Here is a 14,530-nt window from a genome sequence, read left to right as displayed (position 1 = left end):
CTGCAAATCTAGGGCTGCACCCCCAGCTTACCTGTGGTCAGCCTTCTGCCTTAGAAGCAGGCAGGGTCATCAAAAGCAATATGAAATACCTCTCACTGGCAACTGTGTATAATTAAACTGTGTGCCAATTTCCATTCCAGGAAATGTCACCTTGACCCTTGGTTCATAAGTATTACAAGGATGTGCTGGTTTTGGCCGGGGCAGAGTTAATTTTCCCCACAGTAGCTGGGGCTGTGTTTTAGATTTTATTATCATCACTGAACACAGTGATGATAATAGAGATGTTTTTGTTGTTGCTGAGCAGAGCTTACATGGAGCCAAAGCCTTTTCTGGGTGCATGGGAGGCTGGGAGGAGACAGAGCTGGGACAGGTGACCCCAGCTGACCAAAGGGATATTCCAGACCATGTGACATCATGCTCAGTGTGAAGTACTGAGGAAAGACAGGGCATTTGAAGCGATGGTGTTTGTCTTCCCAAGTCGCCATTACATGAGACAGGCCCTCCTCCCCTGGAAATGGCTGAACTCCTGCCTGACCATGGAACATGGTGAATTAATTCCTTTTGCTTTGCTTGCATGTGTTGCTTTTGCTTTTCCTATCAAACTCTTTGTCTTGGTCCAAGGGTTTTCCAGCTTTTACCCTTCCCTTCCTGTCCCCATTCCCACTAGTGGGGGTGTGAGTGCATGGCTGCCCAGGGCTTAGCTGATGGCAGGTAATGGAGGAAGGAAATACAGCTTCCCACTTCTCCCATCCTTGTAGGAGGCTGTGCTACATCTCTTCACTGACAAAACAAAAACAAAACAAGGGAATAAATGGGTCATCAGCATAGAGAGGTAATCCCTTTCAGCATATCTGTCACTTTCTCCACATCCGCCCAGATGCATTTAACATAGCACAATTGATAGAATCACATACTGGGTCAGGTTGAAAGGCACCACAGTGGGTCACCTGGTCCAAAATCCCTGTTCAAGCATCACCCCGGAGGACACAGCAGAGGACTGCAGCCAGACAGTTCTTAAGCATCTTCAGTGAGGGAGACAATCTTCTTTACTGTGTGTGTTATTGTGCTCTTCCACTGCATGATCACACACAGTAAAGAAGATTTTTCTCACATTCAGGTGGAATTCTCTGTGCATCAGTTCCTGCCTGCTGACTTATGTCCTGCTGTCTGGCACCACTGAACAGACCTGGTCCATGCTCCAACCACTCCCAGCAGACACTGACAGACAGGGATGAGGTCCCTTCTCAGTTATCCCTCTTCAAGGCTGAACAGGATCGATTGTCTCAGCCTTTCCTCATAGTAGAGATGCTCCTGTCCCTTGATCACCTTTGTAGCTCTCTGCTGGACCCACTCCAGGAGCTCCACGTCTCTGTTGTGCTCCAGAGACCAGCGCTGAGCACAGACTCCAGGTGAGACCTCACTAGAGCTGAGCAGCAGGGCAGGATCATCTCCCTTGACCTTCTGGCAGTGCTTTTCCAGAGGCATCCCAGGATTCTGCTGGCCTTCCTGGCCACAAGGGCACTGCCGGCTCGTGCACAGTTTGTTGTTCACTAGGACCCCCAGGTTCTGCTCCACAGAGCTGTTTTCCAGCAGGTTGGGCCCCAGCCTATGCTGGTACCCAGGGCTGTTCCTCCCTAGGTGCAGGACACTGTATTTTCCTGTATAGAATTTCAGAGAGTTCTTCTCTGACCATCTCTCCAACCTGTCGAGGCTTTTCTGAAGGGCTCACAGTCAGTGTCAGAAGGGGACTCTGGATGGGACAGCGCGGGATGACATTAAGGGGACAGCACGCGATGACACCAGAAGAACAGCACGGGATGACACCGGGGGACAGCATGGCATGACATCAGGAGACTGGCATGTGATGACACCGGGGGGACAGCAGCACACGTGTCGGGGCGGTGCCGATGCCCGGGGCGGGCGGACATGGCGGGGCGGCTGCGGCGGCTCGGCGGCGGTGAGGGAGCGGCGTGGGGCGCGGGGGGCGCGGCTGCCGGAGCCGGGCCGGCCGGGGCCCGCCGGGGTCTCTGCACCCGCTCCTTGCAGCTCGGGAGGGAGGGCAGCGCCGTGCCTGTGCGCGGAGCAGCGCGGGGTGGAAGCACTTTCGGTGTAGCTGCAAATCCCTTGGAAAGAGTTCCAAGGGTAGAACTTCCCTAATCCATGGATTTCCAACTACATTTTTGAGACTGGACTCTTGTAGATTCTATAGTTATTAGTGCTGTAAGTGGTTGTAAGGGAAGTGACATTCTATCTAATTAATTTCAGGAAACTTTATTCTTCAGTCATTTACATTTCACATGTGTTTTAGAAATTTGTTAAAACCTTTGGCTTTTAAAAACCAATGTGTAATTCTCAGTAGATAGTTCTAGGTGCAGAAATAGAGTCTCTTGAAATAACTCCTCGCAGAATCACAGGATGGGTCAGGTTGGAAGGGAACACAGTGGGTCATCTGGTCCAACCTACCTGTTCAAGCAGGGCCATCCCAGAGTCTTTGGCACAGGATTGTGTCCAGAGGGTTCTTGAATGTCTCCAGTGAGGGAGACTCCAGAACCTCTGGGCAGCTAGGTGCCTCTTTCTGATACCTGCTGAATTGCATCTGCAGTTCAATGAAAGGCAGGACGGTGTGATGTTCCCCAGATTTTGGAGCAAGAATGGAAGATGGCAGCTGGAGTTGTCAGGGCCCTGAGCACAGCTCATGTCCCCTGAACAGCCTCCCCCAGGGCTGTACCCCTTGCCCAGGAGCCCTGTTTCATCTCTGCCCTGAGCCTTCAGTCCCTGCCTCAGCTGAGCTGTGAGCCTTGCCACCAGCCCAGCCCTGGCTCTGTCTCCTGGATGGACCTTGGCCTTCTGCTGTAGCCTTGTGTCTAGCCCTGTCTCTGGCCCCATGCGCTCCTGCTCCTGCCTGGGCTCTCTGGGTGAACCCTGGACCTGACTCAGCTCCATTTATGCGGGGCATTCTCGGTGAGCCCTGCTTTGCCCACCTCGTTCAGGTCTGTTGGGCCTCTGCCCTGCTCCCTGGGAGCACTGCCCATGCTGCAGTCACCCTGGGCACCTGACTGTAAAGCATTCACCCACCACTTCCAGAAAAGAACTTGTATTAGAAACAGGTTTTATTTTTAAAATAAAAATTACTGTCAAAATAGAAGTCTGTGTGAAACGGAAAACTTGAGATTTAATGGGTGAAACATAAACACCTTTCTTTTAAAATTACATATATTCTGCCTCTTAATTATTTTTCCCCAAAGAAAACTTCTCAGACCAAAAAAACCCTCCAAAACTTTGTGACTGTAGCTCATGTGTTCCATGAACAAGCTTATTGAGCAAATCCTATAGGTGTGTTGTTTGCCAAGTGTTTCATAATTCTCTTGCTATTTTATAGTTGCCTTTAGACAGCAGAAATGGAAAAGTTCTGTCTCCATGGAAGCAAAAATGCCTCCTTGTGATTTTGTACCTGAAAAATATGAAGTAAGTAATGCATACTACACTGAATTTAAATAACGCTTAATTACTGGGTTTGTGTGATAGGTTCATCTGCTAAATATGATTATAAAATTTGCTTCTTTGGGCGCAAGCCCAACTGCTACAGCCAGGATATAACCTGTAGATGTACCTGTGTGACAAATCTGTAATTTGAAAACATTTAAGAAAGAGGTATGTGCAGAACAGCAGCCTTATTTCAAAAAGCTGAGTTTCAGAGGTTTGTAGAACAGCCTTCTATGTGCCAGAATCTGTTACTATCTTAATCCTGTAGACAGCTGTGTATTCTATGTGCTCCGCAACAACTCCATGAGTCGGGATCTTTAGAAGGCATGGCTGGATACTGACTGTTTTATTCCACTCAGTCCTATCCATATGAACGTATGCAGAAGATCCGTGAACAAAATATTGCGCCTTCACTGCGAACCTACTACAAGAAACCATTGCTGCTGCACCAGGGGCATATGCAGTGGTTGTTTGATCATGAGGGACAAAGATACCTTGATCTCTTTGCTGGAATTGTCACTGTCAGTGTTGGACACTGTCACCCGTAAGTATGTTGCTTTTTGATTTATGGTATAAAATACAGGAAGAGACACCTATGTTTGTTTTGTGCTTCATTAATCTGGAGCACTGTGAGCCTAACACCAGAATATAATTTACAGAATTGTCATGTGTCATAGTTCAATTTCTGCTACATTTTGAAGATTTCATTCATTTGGTCTACTTGTTCCTCCATCTGGCACACGGTGCAGCATCTGTGTTTGCAGAATCAATGGCACAGAGGTATGTGCAAGTATGAATGAGGAGTCTGTCTGGAATTCAGTCCCTTTGTCTCTCCCCTGCTACATGCAGGAAGGTAACTATGGCTACCCAGAAGCAGCTGGCTCGCCTGTGGCACACCACCAACATCTACATGTACCCAGCAATCCACGAGTATGCTGAGAAGCTAACTTCTCTTTTTCCAGATCCACTGAAGGTAAATTGCTTCTGACAGGAGCAGGGGCTGGTGAAGTGGGTCTCTGTTTATAAGAAGTATTTATTAAATAATCGAGAGCCATGATATCTTTAGAGAGAAAATCTGTATGGGGAATACAGACTGTCAGTTAAAGAGCATGAGGGTTCTCAGGGCCTTTTCTTTAGACCCAGCTGTAGACAAGCATAATATCCCCAATTTCTGTTCTGTTTGTTTTCTCCCTCCACTTGTCACTGTGAAGAGGCATTGCAGGCTTAAAAATTACTTTAAAGGAACAAAGAAGATGTTTACTATTCTTACATATAGCTGGCCTTAATTTTCTTGATCTCATGAAAATCCACAGTGAAAATTGTTTGACAGTATTTTGTGTAGTATGTGCAAATGTTTACCGACATTTAAATAGGTAAACCACAAAAATGTCATGTTTCATATTTACTGAAACAGTAAGAAAAATAATTTTTGTTTTCAGGTAAAATAAATTGGTGATAAAATAAAATTGGGCTAGCAGAAGAGTATGAAGCTGTTGCAATCTTAAAGATGGAAGGAGAGTAAAAAAAAATTTTAAATCTCCTGCTTAGTTTGACCCAACACTGCAATTTCTTTCTATCAGAAATCCATCATAGGAAATCCTGTAAACTGAAACCCTTTGAGATTTTTCTGTACCATCCCAGGGTACATCAGCTGGATCTTTGTTATTATCTACAGCATAAGATCGTGACTAATTTTATCGTGGTGAGGTCACCCTGTGGCAGTGCCAGGCTAGAATTCATTGTGTTATTAAGGGACATGGTCTGATGCTGAAGAAGAAGGAGGTGTTTTTGTGCTGTACTGATCCCAAGTGTTCTCCCACAGGTGGTTTATCTCACCAACAGTGGGTCAGAAGCCAATGATCTAGCTATGTTCATGGCAAGGCTACACACCCGTAACTTTGACATCATCTCTCTCAGGTAATGCTGACAGAGCTTCACAAAACCACTCTGTGTATGGGATCACTCTCTGCGTGCCTAAAACAAGAAATAACTGAGAACTATTTCACCCCAGGTCTGCAGAGGAGACCTATAAAATTACTGCTATAAAATTACTTTATTTAACAAAGAGGAGTAAACCAGGAGCTGAAGTTTTCATATAGCATGTTAGAACTAGTTTGCAGTAAAAATGCAACCTGCAATTTTTGCTTGTGTTACCTAGAAAATTATCTGATGTCTGTGTTTAGGGTGTGCTTTGATAGACTTTTGTTCATGGCCAGACCAAGACTGAGCAACTGCTTCATTCTTCCTCCATTTCCCTCATACAGTGCCCCTGTGTGAGGGCTGCAAAGGTACCTCTGAACAGCAGTGCAGTGAACCTCAGCAGGGAACTGCTCTGCCTGGGAGCTGATTTTTGTTTTGTTTGCTTTGCTGCCAAGCTTTTCTATCAGATCCCTGAACCACAGTTCACTGCACAGGTACACAAACAGCTCTTCTGGCATAATGACAAGGATGGATGTGGGCTGAACACCAGTACACTGTAAACACCAGCATAAACTGTTCACTTTGCTATGCAGACCAGGGGCCCTCAAATATTGGAATAAAAGGCTGTGTTAAGGAAGAGCTGTATTTTTCTGTTACTGTGTTCAACAGAACATTGGGTACCTACCTTGCTTGTATATCCTCACTAACCAATTCTGATTTGTGTATAAAACTGACAGCAAACCACCATCTAGTTTAATGTTTGGCAACATCTGCTGGAGACAGCAGCTGTTTCCAAGATTCAAAAGACAGAGATGTTTGCTCTGTAGGGATCGGGTGCTACAGCAGAACTTCATGAGGCACTGTCTGAATTACTGTTGGTTCCAATGATTGTACTCATCTCCTCTCAAACATCTCTTCACAGTTTTCATATTTGAAATAGCAGTCAAAAGGCAGAGCAAAAAATGGCAGTAGGAATCTCCTTCGTTTCAGTGCAACAATGCTCATTTTCCCCAACAATTTATATCTCAGAAGCATGCCTTCTCAGAACTGATATTGCTCCAGACAGTTCTTGGAAATGAGTGATGCTGATCTGCTTTGTTTTTTTGAACAGAGGAGGATACCACGGAGGCAGCCCTTACACACTGGGTTTGACATCTCTGACTCCTTATAAGCATGGTGTTGCCAATGGCTTTGGCTGTACAACTGTGAGATTTTTTATTTTTAATCATCTGGGTAACTAACATTTTATTTGAGTATTTCAGCAATTGCTATGTTTTCAGCCCTCAAGTGCTTTTTGGTCACTAATCAAAACTGCAGTGTAGCAGTGTTTGCTGTGCAAATTCAACAGCCAGAGTCCCCTTTTCTTCTATGTATAGTTTCTCAGGCTAATTTGGAGTTAGGACAGCCATAACATGGGTGATCCATGATTTGCAGTTCTTTAGTTCAAGTTCCCATGCTTGATGCTTGCATGGGAGTCTGTGTAAGGAGCAAAATAATGTTCTGAACCCCTTTTTTCAAGTTTGTTTTGGCATTTCCACTATCAGTGCAAAACTGATTTCAGATGGTCTGGAGCAGATCTTTCACTATAATGAATGGGAATCTTATTTCAGCAAAACAGGAGACATATCTATTAAGGAGATCCACTGAAGTTAAATGGCAGTATGTTATGTGCCTGCCCTTGAGCAGATTGGAGTAACTTTCTAGAAGCCACTATTGCTGACTCCAATAGTTGTAGGTGACAGCTCAGCCATATTATTAAAACCATAGGAAGGCTCATTTATAGCAGCTTCCCAGTCTGTCTCAGTGAGTGCCCAAACTCATGTGGTATTTCATCAGCAGCAAGGATTAGAAAGCTCTATTAGATCTGCCTGCCTCACTCTACTTTGCAGATTTTGTTCATATTTCAGATTACCAAAATACTACCAGCAAGTCTTAAAATCCTGACTAAGAATGAAAAAAAGGAATAAAAAATCAGTTGAGTGGCTACTGCTGGAACAGTCTAAAATTTCTGGTTCCAAAACTGTCTTAGTTATTTGGTGTGACTCCCAAGTGTTCCTCACACAAGTTCCTCGAACTGTGTTTGCCCCTTGACTCTAACAGCTGTTTTTCTGTTTTGCCGTTAGTTATTAGATCAAAAGATCTCTTAGAAAGGTGTCATCAAATCTGTAGCTATTTCTCTTATGTTTGACAGACAATGCTACCAGATGTTTTTCGTGGTCCATGGGGAGGCAGCCATTGTAGAGATTCTCCAGTGCAAACTGTTCGAAAATGCAGCTGTACTGAAGGTTGGTACATGACAAAAATTTGGTTTTCAGATTACAAAATACTGGAGAGCTGTGAAAATAGGTTATAATTACCTCCTCAAGCAAAGTAGATGTCTGGTTAGGTTTTGCAAGGCTGACCCAAAAAAAATATTGCAGAGAATCTCAGGATCCTGCATCCAAATGGGAAAAATCTGGGCAAGATGACATCATGTTCTCAGATTTCTTCTTGAAATCCCAGTGTTTGTTTCCTGTATTTGTCATGATCAACTCTAGAAGCTGTGGAACTCACTTCAGCACATCTGGAAGAACAGAAGTATTGATGGTCTTTTTCGCAGTTTCTAAAATTGTGACAGCTTTCCAGCTTTTATGTTGGAATAAGGCAAATAGTAAGGACAACCAGCAATAGGCAGAGGTCTTACACTGGGCAAGGTGTTCCATACACAGCACAGTGTGAAATCTCCTCTATCTGCTCTGCAGATAACAATTCCAATCAGTTTTTCTACTGTTTCAACAAGTACTTTTTATTATTTTAATTCATTTGCACATGTAACAGAATGGTTTGTTTTTAGCTTTGCCGTCCCTAGTGGATGGCAGCATTAGCCATACTAAGTGCTCTTATTTAAGCACAGTACTAAGTACTTTATTAAAGCACATGCTGTATTCTCCAGAATCCTCCTACCTGCACTAACCATGGAGTACACATTTATGAGAAGAGACTCTCTCCTTTAATGTTTAGCTTTTTACTGTTCATTTGAGAGGTGATATTTACCACGCAGTCATACAACACTTGTTGCTTAGAGGCATAGTTTCATGTTTTGAAGATAGTTCTGTGTCATATTAAGTAAATCCCCTTCAAACTGTTTCCCCTCTAAACAGATGCATGTCTTGCAAAAGACCAGTACATTGAACAGTTCAAAGATACTCTGAATACCTCAGTGCCCAAGACAGTAGCTGGATTTATTGCTGAACCAATCCAAGTAGGTGGTTTGCCATTTCTCAGTTGTGATAGCACAAGTAGTGTGAAATACTCAAATCTGATATTCTTTAGCAGCAACCTGAACATAGATGTTTGCTGATTCTTACTATGATTTTGTAATGCTTTTAACACCTTGAATGTTTGAAAGATTGGATGCACTGCCTTCAAATTTCAGCTTTTGTCACTGACTTCAATGGAACTAGAATTTTTCTCATGAAATTAAACACAGAATCATGATTAAACATACACATTTTTTCCTGCATTTAAATACTGAGTGTGATGCATGCTATTGTTTGGCTTCTATTATCTCCTTTCAATTTTCATTACTATTTCTGTAAACTTTTAACTCAACCCCCCTTCTCCCTCTTTTAGTCATGTTGTCCACTATATTTTTAACAGCTGTCTGGCAACTGATGGCCACAGGATTCTTTCTCCTAAAGTTTCACCCTACATTCACAATTGCTTTATACGTGGTTTTTCAATAGGAAAAATGGAGAACTTATCCTGGGCAACAGAAACAATGTGACAACTCTGACTATGAGAGAAAACTGGAGTTCTCTGGTTTTTGCTGTTTTCTAAGTATTTATGTACTTGAGTCTAAAAAGCTGTTCTGGTCCAGGTGCAGGAAAAAAATTGAATTTCCAAGGCAAATGCAGATTGTCAAGGTGAAAAGACATTGTGGAGGCAATGTTCTAAACAAATTAACCAAAGAAGGAATATGAATTCTGTGGTCAACTTCATCAGCCAACAGTTCCTGGGTTTTGCTGTGTGTAGATTTTCATGGTCCTTGTTTGGGCAGTTTGCTGTTAATTGACTTGGTCTTACGATGATCATGGCCTCACAAACATTCCTGCCAGCACAACTAATGGAACAGCAGGCAGCACTGTGGAATGGGCATGCATGACCTGAGCAGGAGCTTTCTGAAGTGAGTTCACTGCTGAAGCCAGAAGCTTGTAACAGCAGTCCTGCTGTTACCTGAGGGCTGCTAGGTTTTTTTCTCAAGTAGAATTCATGTTTCCTTGTTTTTTCCTGAAAACATTGTGTTTCTCTCTTGGCAGGGTGTTAATGGAGCTGTTCAGTACCCAAGAAATTTCTTAAAGGAAGCTTATCATCTTATACGGGAAAGAGGGGGCCTTTGCATTTCAGATGAAGTGAGTCAGATTTTTTTACATAAGAATTCTAGAGTAAGGTACCTCTGAAAGTTATCATAACAGAATCCAGGTGAAGCCTGGAAATAATCCAAGTGAAATGCGATACACTTCGTAGCTTAAGTTTAACACAGTCTTAAACTGCATCTATCCAAGCATAGGAGCCACCCAGTTTTTACTGCCTTTATTCTCATTTTGTGCAAAGGTAATATTTGTAGCAGACTTCAGTCCTTACCTTCTGGGAGCAGTAAATTTACATAAATATGCAACAGATGCTGCTCGTGATAGAAGATTTGTCAAAATAACCCTTACTTTTATGAGTATTGTTGACAGACATAGAATACAGAAGAGACTTGATTGCTATACCTCTGCAACTATGTTTTAGAATTTTCTTAGCTAAAGCAATATTAAAATAGTATCAAATGCTTCAAATGCTTTTACATTTCCTCTCCACTTTGAAATGGAAGCTGCATCTTATTTGTGCACCCCACCAAGCCTAAGACATGATGACATGTTATCACATGAAAGAAAAATCCAATTACAATAAATAGCATTTTGTGTAGGACCATCTGAATTAGGGTCCTAATACAAGTTGACTCCAGATGTAGTTGCTGTTTAATGCAAATCAAATAGAAAGTAACAATAGAAAGACAAGAAAAGGAACTATACTATAAAGTGTGAGAAAGTGATGAGTGTTTCTCTGAATTTTACCTTTGAAAGGTGCAGACAGGATTTGGACGGACAGGCAGCCATTTCTGGGGTTTTCAAACACATGGTGTAGTCCCTGACATCGTTACTCTGGCAAAAGGAATCGGTAATGGCTTCCCAATGGCAGCTGTTGTTACAACAAAAGGTATAAGTGTTCTGTTCCACTATGATCTAAAACAGAGTAATTGCAAAACATAATACAGCATAATTACTGCTGGAGAGATGTGTGTTTAAAAAGGTGAATTACTTAAAATTTATCTCAGTCTATCTTTTGACAAATGAATTGGATCCTCATTGCTTCACTTGTTTCACCACATGCTGTATCAGTACAGAGCTGTATTTAAATGGGTTTAGTTGTATAACTGAAGCAGGAATGAACATGTGAGTGGTTTATAGGGTTGGTAAAAGAGCCTGGAAATCCTCACTGAATTCACTGTTTTACTGATAAATATACTGCAAATAAATAGGGCAGCTGCTTGATTCCTACAAATGGCTGGCTCAATCTAGTGAGGAAAATCTGTAGATAGCAGGTGAGGGCATATGTTAGAAGCATGACTTTTAAAATAAGTTTTATTCTGGTATCTGCTAGGCAGTATAGTTTGTGGAAATACTCATTTTGCACAGCCTGCTTTCAGGAAATCTTGCTGTGTTGTCTCCAGCAGAATCAGAGTTGAACCACAGTAAATGAAATTGTTGTTACAGTAACAAATGTTTAAAGCAATTCAGTACAGTTACCAAACAAGGTAACTGTAGAAGGCCACCAAGATGATCAGAGGGGCACAGCACCTCTCCTAAGAAGAAAGGCTGAGAGAATTGGGACTGCTCAACCTGGAGGAGGCTTTGCGGTGACCTATTTTGGCCTTCCAGTGTAAGAAGAATGGAGACAGACTTTTTACAAGAGCATGGAGTAACAGAAAGAGGAATGGCTTTAAACTGAAAGAGATTAGGTTCAGATTAGGTATGAGGAAAAAAATCTCTACTGTGAGAGTGATGATGCACTGGCACAAGTTGGCTAGAGAAGCTGTGGATGACCCATCCCTAGAAGTGGTCATGGCCAGGCTGGATGGGGCTCTTAGCAGCCTGGTCTGGTGGAAGGTGTCCCTAGCCATGGCAGAGGGGTTGGAAATGGATGATCTTTAAGGTCCCTTGCAACCCAAACCATTCTGTGATTCTATGGTTCTGTGATTCTGTGAACTGAAGGAGTAACCAGTGTTGTTCTTTTTCTTTTAGAGATTGCAAGTTCCTTGGCTCAAAACCTTCACTTTAATACATTTGGAGGAAACCCTCTGGCCTGTGTAGCTGGAGCTGCAGTTCTTGATGTAGGAAGAACATTACATGAATTTAGCTGTACCACAAGGTCTTTGTATCAAAAGATGAAAGTTGCATGTATATGTTTCTATGTGGGCAATTTTAAAAATAGCTAAGGGCATAAACATATGCTGAATATGCATGTATACATGCATGGCCAATGTGTCCTATACACAGGAAAAAATCCTGATTAGTTTAATTGCAAAAATTTTCAGATCTCTAGAAAGAATAGAAGCCCTATTACTATGACTTCAAAATCATCTTTATCTCCCTTTGGTTCTCTACTTTGTTAATAAAATTGTACGAGAGTACTTTCTCAAAATCCTTAGCTAATTCTTTCATAGCACTACACAAATCCACAGCTAAGAAAATCTATTTTCTGGCATACATGCTTAGCAAAATTTTACTTTATGCTTTATGCTTACTTTATGCTTTTACCTTATGCTTAAAAAGCCTTAATGACCAGACAGTTACAAATACTTAAAGTCAGAAATCCTTTTGGAAAAAAAAATTACCTCATGAAAAAGAAAACAGAAAAATGTGCAACATATTTTACTTATTATCCAGTAGAAAATCAGTCAGTGGGTAGTAGGTCACTACCACAAATCAATTTGTCTTGATTATGCAAAGAACATGAAATCCTGAAGCTCACTTCATTACAGCAGACACTGTTTCTATTCATGTTACTTTCCTGACTGGTTTGGGTGTTTAAGCTATTAGTAAGATGGATGATTGTGTAAAGAACCCATGTTTTGGGGGTTTTTGACTCTGAAATAACTTGGAGCCAAATAATTCCAAGGAAATTGTTAGAGTCAGAAAGAAGAAAATGAAGTTGAAAGAAAAAAAAAGGAAAAGTAGAAACAACTACTTTATCTTCTGTAATTATTTTTAAATGTAATTTTTCTAAATGTAGATGTTAAGTTCATCTAATCATTTGTGTGTAGGTGCCAGTACATGCCTGCAAATAAGAACTCTGATTAAGGAGGACAGTGTAAAGAATGAAGAAAAGATTGTTATTAAAAAGCATGTTGTTGCTAAATATAATATAGTGTTCAAGCTGTTCCCTGCCTATAACACACAGATAAGCCTAGTCAAATTGTATTCTTCTCATGATACTGAAAAAATTAAAATATTCTGGTAAGATTTTGAAAATAATCCTTCTGGTCAGGTATTTTTCAGTTACAAGTACATGTGAATAGGAATTACTGGATTAAATGTAAGTATTAAGAAAAATGTGAAAAGTGCCACAGAAACTTCCAAGTATTATGTGCAATAGTATTCTGATGCTGTTAAGAGTATTTTATGAGAAGGAAAATGGGAGCACTGAGGTAGTCAAGGAACACAGCAAGGAAGTGAGATAAATATAGTGTCAAGTTCAATGGGGATTCACAGAATGTGTTGAAAGCTTTTCCTGCAACACTGTCATGGTACTTCATTTCAACCAGGCTATTGAAGAAGATGGTCTGCAAAAAAATAGTGAGGATGTGGGAACATACATGCTGCTGGAGTTGGCAAAACTACGGGATAAATTCGACATTGTTGGAGATGTCCGTGGCAAGGGACTTATGATTGGAGTAGAAATGGTGACAGATAAGGTTAGAGACTTCTTCATTCCTTTCAATTTACAATGCCATTGAAGGCTTTATCACGTTTTATTTTAGTTAAAATAATAGAAATATTTCCCGTTAAAAAGCAGACACTGCATTGGGAAAACATTGCTCTGGCTAAAAATGAGCCAGAACATTCCATCATTTAGCTATTTCACAAGCTTTGAGTAAACAGTGACATGCACCTTAACTGCACAGGCTCATGAGAGCAGGTAAGTTATGTGGCTAACATTTTCAGCTAGAGTTGGGATTTATTGGAGAGACTGGAATATACATCTTTGTCACAGAAATAATTTAGAATATCTACGTTTAGTATTTCCTTTCCTCAGGACAGCCGACGCCCTCTTCCAGCTGAAGAAATCAGTCAAATCTGGGAGGACTGTAAAGATATGGGGGTTCTGATCGGCAGAGGAGGACTCTACAGTCAGGTATTGAACCTCTGGTTATAAATAAAGCTTATTTTATGTCCTTGTGAACTACATGCCCTCCAAGTTAATTTAGTTTAGTGAATAAATTAGAAAATGTATACTCTTAGGAGCTATCTCTGTCGCTCATTTTAAAACTAAACAGGAATTTTATGATTATTTTCAAACATTCTGAACAAGCACAAAGCTTGGAGTTTTCCTTCAGAGGGACAACTTCCTCTACAAAACCAAGGTACTACAGTCTCTGCAATTCAGAAGAACTCAGCAATACTCAGGACCAAGTCTTTGTACAGTTTAGGTTATCACCTGACATATCAGTACAAAACTTGTAGTTCTTTGAGTCTGAGGAGTTGGTAATTTTCTAATTCTATAGTAATTAAAGGGGGGAAAATGGTGTTTACAGCAAGTTCAGCAACAGTACAGAAGAGAGACTTGGATGTGAAGGCCATCAGCCCACACCACGTGATGGTGTACTCCATGGTGTAGCCAGGACGCTGTACCAGCTCCCTGCAGCACTCAGTTAATGGCAGAGAATTACCTCAGGGCTGGCCCCATCAGTGAAAGTCAGTGAAGCCCTCTGACACAGAGGAGGCAGCTTCCATGTGAGATGGATGGAGGGTAGCTAAAATAAACCAGACACTGTGTCTGTCACCTCATCAGTTCTTCCCTAAATCACAAACCAGGAGACAGG

At 41.6% G+C, this 14,530-nt stretch overlaps 1 protein-coding gene across 4 annotated transcripts in view; it reads left to right on the top strand.

Moving 5' to 3' along the window:
- The first annotated feature begins 1,914 nt into the window (after positions 1-1,914).
- AGXT2 (alanine--glyoxylate aminotransferase 2) overlaps positions 1,915-14,530 on the top strand; it is a 47,544-nt gene continuing 34,928 nt past the window's right edge. For 2 of the 4 annotated variants that reach the window (XM_068176771.1, XM_068176770.1), the window contains exons 1-13: positions 1,915-1,957; positions 3,380-3,465; positions 3,843-4,027; positions 4,333-4,456; positions 5,306-5,400; positions 6,515-6,608; positions 7,595-7,688; positions 8,544-8,644; positions 9,702-9,794; positions 10,512-10,644; positions 11,730-11,818; positions 13,250-13,402; positions 13,744-13,842. In XM_068176771.1, the coding sequence (XP_068032872.1) occupies positions 1,927-1,957; positions 3,380-3,465; positions 3,843-4,027; positions 4,333-4,456; positions 5,306-5,400; positions 6,515-6,608; positions 7,595-7,688; positions 8,544-8,644; positions 9,702-9,794; positions 10,512-10,644; positions 11,730-11,818; positions 13,250-13,402; positions 13,744-13,842 (1,377 nt within the window). In that variant the 5' untranslated portion in view covers positions 1,915-1,926. Of the gene's footprint in view, positions 1,958-3,379; positions 3,466-3,842; positions 4,028-4,332; positions 4,457-5,305; positions 5,401-6,514; positions 6,609-7,594; positions 7,689-8,543; positions 8,645-9,701; positions 9,795-10,511; positions 10,645-11,729; positions 11,857-13,249; positions 13,403-13,743; positions 13,843-14,530 lie in introns of all 4 variants that reach the window. The other 2 variants (XR_010994550.1, XM_068176773.1) reach the window with 2 other exon arrangements.

Source organism: Anomalospiza imberbis, chromosome Z, assembly GCF_031753505.1.
Source record: "Anomalospiza imberbis isolate Cuckoo-Finch-1a 21T00152 chromosome Z, ASM3175350v1, whole genome shotgun sequence".
NCBI classification, from domain to species: domain Eukaryota; kingdom Metazoa; phylum Chordata; class Aves; order Passeriformes; family Viduidae; genus Anomalospiza; species Anomalospiza imberbis.
Note: the sequence above shows the minus strand (reverse complement) of the source record. Positions and strands in the feature narration are given on the sequence as shown.